This window comes from Diadema setosum, chromosome 13 (genome assembly GCF_964275005.1).
Source record: "Diadema setosum chromosome 13, eeDiaSeto1, whole genome shotgun sequence".
Lineage (NCBI taxonomy): Eukaryota > Metazoa > Echinodermata > Echinoidea > Diadematoida > Diadematidae > Diadema > Diadema setosum.
Window position 1 is genome coordinate 11,677,368 of NC_092697.1, and position 12,096 is coordinate 11,689,463.

General features: G+C 39.5%; 1 protein-coding gene across 1 annotated transcript in view; it reads left to right on the forward strand.

Annotated features, from left to right (window-relative positions):
- The first annotated feature begins 461 nt into the window (after nucleotides 1-461).
- Nucleotides 462-12,096, forward strand: part of LOC140236828 (uncharacterized) — an 83,705-nt gene continuing 72,070 nt past the window's right edge. The window contains exons 1-4 of the mRNA XM_072316768.1: nucleotides 462-554; nucleotides 4,674-4,714; nucleotides 6,453-7,359; nucleotides 7,904-8,129. Of these exons, the coding sequence (XP_072172869.1) occupies nucleotides 4,712-4,714; nucleotides 6,453-7,359; nucleotides 7,904-8,129 (1,136 nt within the window). The 5' untranslated portion in view covers nucleotides 462-554; nucleotides 4,674-4,711. The remainder of the gene's footprint in view (nucleotides 555-4,673; nucleotides 4,715-6,452; nucleotides 7,360-7,903; nucleotides 8,130-12,096) is intronic.

Consider the following 12,096-nt stretch of genomic DNA (forward strand, 5'->3'; position numbering starts at 1 on the left):
CGTGCATATGATTATAAACATCGGACTTCATACTTCAAATCTCAAACCTTATTAAGTTAATGCGAATGACTAAAATCAAAATTTAATTGTTCCATGCATGCTTTGATACTTTGTCACCTGTATGTCAGCAACGACAAGGATGGTATGTTCACACCTCGTAAACAAGCACGGTGCGACAGCTCGGAAGTTGTATGGCGAGATAGCAACGAACGCACGTGATCGGAGCGGAATTGCGTCGAGTGTGCACGCGTCCTTCGCGAAGTGCTCGAGCGAACCAGGAAGTAAACGCAATTTTATTCGATCTCCAAAACTTTTCAAGGGGGTCCGCAACTAACTTACTAAACATTGAGTAAGCATTGTTCTATACCGGAGGCCTACATGCTGTGCAGTCGGACAACACTAGCTTGGAATTTAACTCAAATGGCTGCTGCTGTCATTGTCGAAACTACAGTACTGATTGAAGGATTGAAATTTGCAGCTAGTTCATTTTCCTGCCAGAAATAAGCGATATCGAGGCGGTCAATTTTATGGTGGGTTTAGACTGCGAATCCGAGGTAAGTCAACATGTACACAGTACCGCACGGGAATGACAATTGCCCCGAAACTTCCCCGCGTTGTTCGCTTCTTCAAACGGGCCGTAACTTCGCCAGCTCAGTGTGAGTTAGAAGTCTTGTAAACAATGAACGGTGCGAAAGCAACGAGTGTAAAAAACCCCGGGAGCTAGCTTGTGTAGACTGATGGGACCATATACTAGTAAAGCTAATAAGGCTGTAGCTGCTGCTGTTTCAGGCCCCTATGTAAACATGCGTGAAGACCGCCTGTGCACTGGAATGAGCACGATTTTTGTTGTATTTTGTGATGAAATTGGTAGTCGCGTGTAGGGGTCTACTACATCATGTAGCTATTGTCAACAGGCCCTTTGCTTTTGTTTTTGTTTGTTGTTTTTTTTTTAACACAGACGGGCAGGTCAGCCCAGGGTTGTGACTTGAATGGTCATTGAAAGGACTGTCCCTGGCCCTATTCCGTGCAACTTCATATCAACGTATTCTTTAACTTTATCTGCATAGATCTAGTTGTACGAACTTTTTGTCTTTGAAAGATGAATTTCATGCACGATTGCCTCATGTTGATAACTTCTCTGCATTCCATTATCATGATCAATGCAATGGCAAATTCATCACCAAATCATTTGCCTTAAAAATTAGCTGTATTTTGTTGTGAGCTTGTCATTATTGTACAAATATATTCCTGTCTTCATGAAGGTTTTTTGCTTCAACCAACCCATTGTTTTGTATCCAGTGCAAATGGTTATGTCTGTACCAGGTATACAGGGGTCGCACTTAACTTTTTTTTTTTAACTATAGCCAGGCGGACTACTTAGAATCAATTTTTACACTGAAGCAATATTTTGGCTAGCCAGACGGACTAGTAACTTCAGAATTTTTCGATTTTTAGCTAGTCCGACGTGATTTTGGGTGGCCAATATGGCCAGCGGACCATCGCCAATTTCGAACCCTGGTATATAAACGGAAAAAATTCATTCTCTAAGCATATAAATATAAGGAAACTCTGGAGTAGTTGAGCAAAAAAGTTGATAAAATGCAACCATCAGTGTCTTACATGTGATGATGTAGCTTTGAAATTGGTTTCTAAAAAAGATAAGTTTTGGAATGACGAACCTATAGATCAAGTTTGATGCCACCCCACCTGGCCATGATCCAGCCTACTTCCAGTACGTAGGACCACATCTGGATCTGAATTATAGAGTATATAGGTACTGTAAAATATCACCTACATTGTAGTGTTACTATGTGGATGTCGGTACATACAGTCACCATACACGTTATGTAGTGGCTGGTATTTGTTTCTCTTCTGACCAGTGTTTTACATTGAGTAGAATTTATGATACCAGTGTAGAAATCTTAACAGGTAGGGCCTACATGTAGTAGTAGCAATTTAGTAGTGCACTTGTCATTGTAGTGTCATAGCATTCCAAGAGACGCATTATACTTCACCTTTACCTTTACTGAAGATACAACTTGTACTGGAAGATTGCTGTGTAGCAGCAGTCCAGCTTCCAGGTCTATCCTCATCTATCATCGGCCCACTTATTGGTGGATGGTTTCTTGTCCAGTTATAGATCCAGGTTTTTTTTTTTTTTTTTTTTTTTTTTTTTTTTGGGGGGGGGGGGGTTTAGCATCATTACTATATTGTTACAATCATTGTCATCATATCCACTATTGTTATTGTTTCACTAGTAGCTTGGTAGTAGATGTAATATTTGTTATTTTAGTAGTTAATATTGATACCAGCTTAAATGGTTGTCGAGTCATCCAAAGGTGAGTATCAGAAAGCACTCTGCTTTCTGCAGAATGGCTTAGGAAGGTCTGAATTTGCTTTACGTGTAGACATCATTGAAGCTAAGATATTGATCAGCAGCAGGGCAAGTGTTATTTCCAGCTATGTATTCATAGTGTATGACAAAAGAAACAATTCTGCATGTTCTGGATTCCACAGGTCAGATCATGGGATGCTATTTGCCTTATTAGCTTTTTATTTCTGTTTCAATTAAAACAACAACAACAACAACAAAAACTTTACCCATAGTGTTTGCAGGATTTTGCCATGAATATTAATATTGATTACAATGTATCAACATAATCAAGGTATCTGTAGTATTTATAAACAAACAAAAAAAAAACAAAGCAAAAACAAGATAGAATACAATTTGTATATTACATGCATGCTCAGAGATGGGAATGTCTCAATTGTAAGGGCTCCACATCTTGTTTTCACATTAGCATTAGATTTCCATCGCTGTAAAGCACATACAATATAAAGTGAGATGCTAAAGTGTAAAATTGTGTGTATATTTTGAAGAAAGACAATGTGATAGTAATGCAGAACTTATGCATTCATATTATATGTGAACAAACATTACATCAAACAGACATATTATGTAGACTTAATTGGGAAACTGCTAGTACCATCGATCATGTTAGATACCTGTCTTATAATTTAGATACTGTATTAATGCTTTCTAGAAGCTGAGTTTTGATATGAATACAGCAAAAGGTTAAAAAAAAAAAAACCTTACAATCTACATAGTGCAGGTATTATAGATAAACATCTCTTTGTGATCCAGTGGTTTATCACTGAAATTTATCCCAAAAAAAAGGAGAAAAAGGAAACAGATCTATATCAAAGGTCAGATATGTCCTTAGTGTGGTCAGCATATTTCTTGGCTCATATTCTCCCTTTACAGTGCAGGTCTATAGAGAAATTATGCAATCTCCTGTTATGGGAAATAAAGATCCAGCCATGTTGAACCAGTGCTCACTGCCAGACCTATAAAAGGTTTGCCAAAAAATGACAGTCAGGCTGTTGAATCTATTTAGTGCGGTAGTGACAAGCAATCAAGAGCTACTAGGTTATTATGATTTGGTGTTCTGTCAGTTTTTGCCAGTATTCATTAATGATCCATCTTCACATAATTTCACCAGAAATTGACTATTTCCTGCATGATAATGATGCATAAACAAACAGATAAAAACAAACAGTGACAACAACAAAACTAGCTCCCTCCATATCAACCAGGTACATGTGCTGGTATTGACTCTATACACAGAACATGACTGCGTTAAATGTGGAACCTGTACATACCGACATTAAATATTTAAAGTAGTATTTTTGGCTTCTCTCCATCTTTTGTATGTGAACACAAATGCCTTGCCTCTTTTCAAACTAATTTGTCCTTGAAAATAGAAATAGTATATATGTATTGAAAGAAAACATTAGCGAGGGTTCTTAAATATTTGCTTGTATTGTGTATGTTTTGTTTGGGGTTTTCAGAACAGCATTTAACCCAGTTTTGCCCCTAAATTATGAGTGTCACCCCCCCCCCCCCCCAGTTAAAAACTAATAATAATACAGTTAACTAATAACCTCAGCAGAGGAAAATGATGCAGTCATATCATCATGTAGGGGCATAAGTTGAAAGAGGGTGTGTGTCGAGGAGGGGGGGGGGGGGGAATAAACAGTGATTACATGTATGTGTCACCCAAATTTTGCCTCAGTCTGAATACACTACTATAGGTTTCCTGCACCACTCAATCCTGAATACAAGAAAATAAAGCTGGTGCTAGACCCATGCACACTTCATTACATTTTCTTTTCTTCCTGTGACATCAGTTTGCAATTCAGCAACAATGTGATTCTTGACCCTTTAGTTCCTGAACTTGCTGCAGCTGCCCCTCCCAAAAACTGCTTACCAAACCAAGCAAATATTTGGATATGAAGTGTAATTTGAGTGTGTTTGTGTCTTTGCCTGGTTCATATACTGTACCTGTACTGAGTATCTTATCTCCATAGATATGTACCTGTACCATTTACAAAAGAGCTTGTAAAATTCACCAATTCCATTAGTGATGAGAATATGGCTTTGGAAGAACTTGTGAATGCTGAAGGATTATATGTTATGGCTAAGAAAAGTACACTGTAGGTACTGTTTCAAGACAGCTACAAAATGTACATGGTGTACATACAGATTTGCTTGCTCACATTACAGTTCCATCAAGATTCAGCTGAGTGGTGTGGATTTTATTTGAGTTGTAGACACATCATGATAATGCAGTAATCACAGGTGTTATCGTCTCATTTATACCCCATCTCAGGAATCTGTATTTCAGATGTTTAACACCAGTGATGAATAATGGTGAGTATCTGCTTCTAGTCATTTTGTCATCATTATTTTTATGCCTCTGCCACGAAGTGGTGCCGGAGGCATTATGTTTTCGGGTTGTCCGTCCGTCTGTGCATCCGTCCTTCTGTCCGTCCGTCCTTCCGTCCATTCGTAATGAATTTTGTGGACAGGGTAACTACCAAAACCTTTTGAGGTATCCTAATGAAACTTGGCATGTATGTGTATTAGGGGGTGAAGTTGTGCCTATCAACTTTTGGGTGCACATGCTCAAGGTCAAAGGTCAAAAGGTCAAGGTCAAATGCTTAAAATTTTACTATTTCCCCCATATCTATGCCATGCCTGAAGATATTTTCTTGAAACTTAGTGTATACATGTATTACTCAATCAAGATTCTCTAGTGAAAGTTTGCGATCATGCGGTCAAAGGTCAAAAGGTCAAGTAAAAAATGTGAAATTTAACTTTTTTCTCCGTATCTTGGAAATAGTTCAAGGTATCTTCATGGAACATAGTATATATGCATGTACTGACTGGCAGTGATTAGCTAGGGAATTTGGGGTTCATGGGGTCAAAGGTCAGGGATCAAAGGTCAAGGGCAACACTTCAAAATTTTACTATTTCCCTCATATTTGTGCAATGCCAGCAGGATTTTTTTTTTTAACTTGGTGTATGCGTTTTTAACCTAATAGTGATTCTCTAGAAAGTTTTGTTTTTGTTTTTTGTTTTTTGCCAAAAAGGTCAAAAGGTCAAAGATCAAGTGAAAGTGCTGAACTTACTTCTTCCTCCATATCTCGGAAGTGGCTCAAGTTATCATGAAACTTAGTACATATTTATGCATGTTCTGCCTGACAGTAATTCTCTTATCAGTTTTAGGGTCAATGGCCAGATGAAAATGGTAACAATTTACTATTCAATACAGAAATTGCATTTTTTCTCCATACCTTGAAACTTACTCAAGGCATAAACTTATGAAAGGGTCAAAGTCAAGTTAAAGTCCTTCAATCCCCAAATACGTGCTCTCCTATTCGTCCAATCAAACCTATGTCAAGGAAGGTGAACATTCAACACTTTTGTGACAAACATGTCATTTTGATATTTTGCCAGTTTTGTGAAAATGTAATCACACATTGTCCACATGTACTATAGACCTATTAGGAGAATCATGCATTATGGCGGAGGCATTCCAGTCGCCATAGCGACATTTCTAGTCTCTTCTTCTTCTTCTTCTGGGGGAGGTGGTTCTCATTTTCAGATCATCAAAGTTTGATCCAAAACTGAACTACATGTATGTATAGATCCTATAACATTTTTCTTTTTTTCAAAGTGTAGTTTACATTTTCTTCATAAGGTTTCCTCATAAATTGGCCTAAACCTCAATCATTGATTAGTGCCATTTATTAAAGGCTATTCTGAACCAGCGCAAAGCTTATCATTCAAATATGACATAATCACAGAATAACTATGACCTGATAGGATGTGGCTATTTTTGTGCATTGTTGGCAAAATAGGGAAGATTTATTGTGGTGATGATGATGATCATAGTTTGTAAGACTACATACCTCATGCACAAAAGTTTGGGAAAGATATCATAATTTCTGTGTGGGAAGAGAGAGGAAATATGGATAAATTTCATATAATTTCTTTCATGCTATGTCACATCATTGAAACAGTTATATTTTTTTCAAAATTATATTTGAACAGTTATATAGTGTTTAGCCCTAAAGTCCTATAATCCTCTGTACCTTAATTCCAGACTGACGGGTCAGTAAAGGACATACTCGCAAAATTCAACCAAGGGAATGGACCCCAGATTGGAGTTGCGCCGCGGCCCCGGGTGGGTACAAAGCCGAACGTGTTGGCCAAACCAAGTGCCATTAGCAAGGACAGTGCAGCGTCGAATGGAATAAAGTCCCCTTCTCCGGCGCAACCGGGCAAGCCCGGTCCAAAGCCATGGGGCCCTCAGCCCCCTCAATTGAACATCAACGAGATCGCGACAGTGAAGTTAAAGAAGTCCCCCGTACCGCGAATTCCAAATGAGAAACCGTCTACAGAGACGCCGGCATTTGTGAACAAACCTTTTCCGAAGCCAAAACCAAAGCCCGGTGTTCTGCCAAGGGGGGATTCCTCCACTGCTCTGACTTCCTCATCCTCCTCGCCTGTTCCACAGTCCCCTTCTTTCACAACCCCCTCTAAACCACCCAAGCCCCATTCTGCACTGCACCCATCCCCCTCTTCTGAACCGATCCCCAACCCAGACCGAACCCCCCCTGTGCCCAGTCCAAAGGACAAAAAGCCACGCCCTCCGCCTCCTTCAAGAAAGGACAGCCTCCACAAGGATGAGCAAGTATCACCCTCACCCTCGCCAAAGCCAAGTTTCCTCAATTCGCAACAATTATCCGGTGAAGACTCAAGGAACAATCACTGGAGGAATGGGGTCGGGGCGGAGGACCCTCCCCCACCTGTGTCAGACTCAGAGAACTCCTCAGCCTCCTCTATACCAGACATGCCCCCTAGGAGGACGTCCTTCCTGCACACAAACAAAGTTCTACATTCAAAACCATCACTCCAACCGCTGCCTCCTCTAATGGCAATTGGACCCGCCCCACGGAAACCAGCCAAACCACCGAATGTGTCTCTTGCAAGATTTACATCTTCCAAATGTGAGTCCATCTCTTGATATCCACTTGTGGCTGTCATACTGGTCTTTGTAGGCATTGAATTGGAGTGAAGGAAGAACTCGGGCATATGCTAGTGTTGGCATTTTCTCTCTTTTGTTTTTCATAACTATCAAAGATGTTCTTTAATATATTTCAGTCTCATGATGCACTGTGTAAAAGTGGTGGTATGGTTGTTACATGCACTCGTTCCAAAATCCTTTTCATGAGTACAGGCATGAAAGAATCTTTTGACATGTGTCTCATAGATATGAAACAGAACACTTGACAAGTGAACTATTCAAATGATGCATGGACCCTTATCTTCTGACCGATGCCCAACAAAAGCTGTTTGAACTCAAGGATGTGTATCATGACGACACAACCTCACTCTTGGGTGTCATGCTATCTCTTGTTGGTGTTGAACTGATGACCTTATGGCTGAGTGCTTAGTATCTTAACCAGTGCACCAATTGGTCATTACCGCATGGCTTTCTGCAATTACAATGTACTCTTTAAACTGGAGTTGTAATATTTTCTCTTGTTGCAGCATCAGCACCACACAGACCACCAAAGCCCGGTTTACAGTCTCCGCCCCCTCCCAGTCTTCCTGCCAGGCCCTCCATTCCCATTGGTGTTGGTGGCGCCAAGCCCCGCCCCAGTCCACCGGTTCCTGTGGCCGAGGAGGCAGAGGATTCGGGAGAAATCTACGACGATGTGGAGGGTAACCCACCACCACCACCACCAGTCACAAGGCGACGCCCGGTCTCTCTCATGTGAGTACTTGTACCTAGTTTCCACATTGTATGCAGGGCTGCACGCTAACCCATTTTTTTCTACTGGTTCAACCTGTCTGTTGGACCAGTAGGTACAGTGTACCTAGTTTTTCAGTTTTTTTCTGGTCCATTCCTGAAAAAGGTCCTGGCCCGACAGTGATTTTACTGGTCAGGGACTGATGGACCAGTGCCAGTGTGCAGCGTTGTTGTATGTCTTGTTTGTGTTACTTTTGTGTTTTGAATCTGCTGATGTGTAGATGATTTTATCATCATTTTTTTCTAGCTGAAATGCAAGTAATTGTGTTTCATGCTGTCGACAAAAAAAAAAAAAAAAAAAGACAAACAAATTCTCAATGTTTACACTTTGTCCGAGATTATTCTGCTAGTTGTCAGTTGCAGCTTGCAACAACTGAGCAACATGTCACCTGATACAGAAATAGCAGGATTTGGAGGCTGATGTTTCGAAAGCATTGTGCAAGGACAGTGGATTCCCTTATTGATGGTGTCTTGGGAAGCTGTGAGGTTCTTGATAATACCAAAGCAAAGGAGATTGTGTTTAAGTGCAGAGGCCATCACATAATTTCCCTTGATATTATAATCACTGCTGTCTATCACCTGTTAAGCCAGAAATCTCTAGTGGAACTTCTGATGTCTTCTACCATATAGTTAATATTTAAAATGTTACAAAATATTCATTATGGACACCATATTTACTTATCACCTGTATCAACCACACTCGAGCTTCAGTCCACATTTTTAAAAAGGAGTACAGTAGAAGTGGAAATTTTAGTGGTGTTGAAATTTTCACGCATTTCACACAACCAGAAACTTGCACGAAAATAAAAGCATGCAAATATTTTTGCTCGCCATATGTTCCAGTGGTTGATGTCTTGATTCCGCAGAATTATAAACATGTGAAACTCATCTTAAGCAGCTGAGCATGAAAAATTTACGAAAATATCCACTTTTACAGTATTTAAATTTTGTAAGTACTTGACAAAAGTTACATCCAAAAATCCCAGAATTATTATATTCAGAGTTGATGAAATGTTCAGCTGAATGTCAGATAATATGACCATGAGTAGTGCACCGTAGCTCAGCAGAGCTAGATGAGGAAGTGACTTGACCTTGGAAGATACTAAATTTTAGGGCTGTCATGTGATTTACCACCTGACTTGCTCATGAATGCTACCATGTGCACTGTACTGCTGCTGCCAAGCAGTGTTACTAGGATGATCTCCCTTAATAATAGACACAGACTTTTTTTATGGACACAATTCTAGCTGTTACTGGATATTGACTGCAGCCCCCATTTTGAGACTAGTCCTGTTGACACAATTTTTAAAGAAGAGAGAGAGAGAGAAAAAAAAAAGCACAGGTGATGGGTAAATGTGATATTTCATTTATGGCATGATGTTATGTCATTGAATATCATCGTTATATATGGGCAAGTGTTACACCATCAAAGATGGAGGTGTTTAATTCTGCACGGCATGATAAGATATGGACCTGATGAAAAATGTAGGAAGTTTTTTTTTTTTTTTTTTTTTCCTACGTGGTACACAGTTTATATGTACCGGGATAATCTGTACCTTATGTCTCCATAGTAACAGGTCATCAAATGTAATCTCGAGGAACATGTGACAATCAATACCTACATCACAGTTCATACCTAAAACTTCTCACAAAATTTAGGAGTTACTTGTATTTACAAGCAAAATTATGAACTCACGAAAATACTGCCACATGTGAGAACAAATCCAAGGAAATGAATTGCGCAGGAGGGAAATTATTAATGTTTCTCTTGAAAAGGGGTCGTACTAATTTGTCATTCCTTGGCTTTGGGTCTCTATCCCAAAGTCACCCACTTGAGGATTGTTCATCCATGCCCCAGTTGGCAAAATATTATGCCTGCAGAATATATAGCACATACAGTAACCTTAAAATAATGTTGGGCTGGTACTGAGCCAACAGGAACTAAAATAGAAAAGTCAGACTCTTCCAGAATGAATGTACAGTCTCCATACATACATGTACATATATGTACATGGAGTATGTAGGTACTGTTTCTTTTGGCTTCTGGGTTACCATCATAACATTTTCTTTCGGAAGTTAGCCTCTTGAGTGTCTTTGTTTTGATTGCCGTGATTGGTTTCTGACATATCGTGTGTCACAATTCTTCCTTATGATTACATTATGCAGATGATCATTGGTTTGGGAGGAGAACATTTGAAGTGATCTCCAAAAATGCTTGATATGCCATTTCCACCTTGAAAATTATGACTTCTATGCAGAGCCTAGAAGAGTATTGTGATATTTCTGGAGACAGAAGTCTTTCTGTGGACAACATTCGTACCAAATGTTGAATATATATGCAACTAGAGTGTTCAAACTGACCTTTAAGTAAAGCTTGTTTTCACACCATGTTAATCAAAAAGCTGTTTCATTTGTTAACCAAACAGAAGTTATTTTCATTGCAGGGCACATTAAGGGACAGCATGATCTCGATGAAGATATGACAAAGTGTAGAGTTATTCTAGTCTGTCACATGATGGAGTCTTTGACTTTTGCTTCCCCTATTAAAATAGATTTCTGTCATTGCCCCCCCCCCCTTCAACTTGGAATATAAGACAAAGAAGAAAAAGATGGGTTTCAGACTTTCAGAAGAACTTGTTTATAATCTGTGTCTGAAATTCATTTCTAAAAATGTTTACAGTGAAAAAAAAAATATATCACTCTTTGTAATGAGTATCCTTCTTGACAGCATTTAAATGACACTCCACACTACTGCTGTATTGAAAACTCCCAACCTTTTCAGTCAATTAATATTATATTTAGATGCAATTCTCAATGCATGCGTGCAAGAGTCATGTACATGTAAAGCTACCCATACTTCAAAATTGAACAAGAGGTCAAGCTTTTTAAATGCTACGCAGTGTATTTAAAGAGACCATTTTATCATACGTGTGTTTTGAACTTTCTTTGCATGATTTATCTTTGTATGGCGTGTATCTTTGTATGACGTTTGTGTGCATGTTTGTATTTGTGTGTGTGTATATGTATAAGTATTCATGTTGTGCATAATATGTTGTACAAGGTTGTACGTACAGTACCTATCATGTATGTATGCTGTTTGCATGCTTGTACAGTGTATGTATGTGTGTATGTATTTGTATGGATATATGTACATAGATACTGGTATACAAGACTACTTTTAATTTCCTTGGAAGGGCTACTGGTATTGCTTCTGTAAGAACTCTATTCGTCACTGAAAAGAGAAACAGTTTGGGGGATTTCCCTTCTTGTACTCTCCACCTGAAACCTACATTGTGACAATGCTGACGTAATGCCTGCGATGCGCCCCGTTCATGCACCGTTGCCCATTGATCTTTGTCCCCTGTGTTTCCCCATTATATTGTTTGGAAAAGGTCACCTTGATTTACTGAATACAATGGCCCAGGGTCTGTATTCAACCGCGCTGTATAGTCACAGTTGCAGTTCCCCAACTGACCATGTGGAGATTCCTTGCCAGTACTTGTTTCAAGTATAACAGCACTGTTGGCAGAGGCTGAGCGAGAGGGGGGCACACACAGCACATGCCCCCCCTTTATTTTTCATTAAAAACAAAAGAAATAAAAAAAATGAAATGAAACCTGGAAGTGGCACCAGAAATATTAGTTGCGCCCTCCCCCCCCCCCCCCCCCTTTACAGAATTCCTGGATCCGCCCCTGGTTGGTACATGTATATAGGGAGGTGGGACCTCCCTGTATTGTACTATGATTTTCATGCTGTACAACAAGTTTGAAGATAGGATTAATACAGCATGTTTGAGTTCCATCGTGCAGTTGAATGGATTTTGAATGGATTTTGAATGGATGTTGAATGTATGAATGTGTGTGTGTGTGTGTGTGTGTGTGTGTTTGAGAAAGAGTGAAGTCAGAGAACTGGAGAAAGACATGTAGAAAGA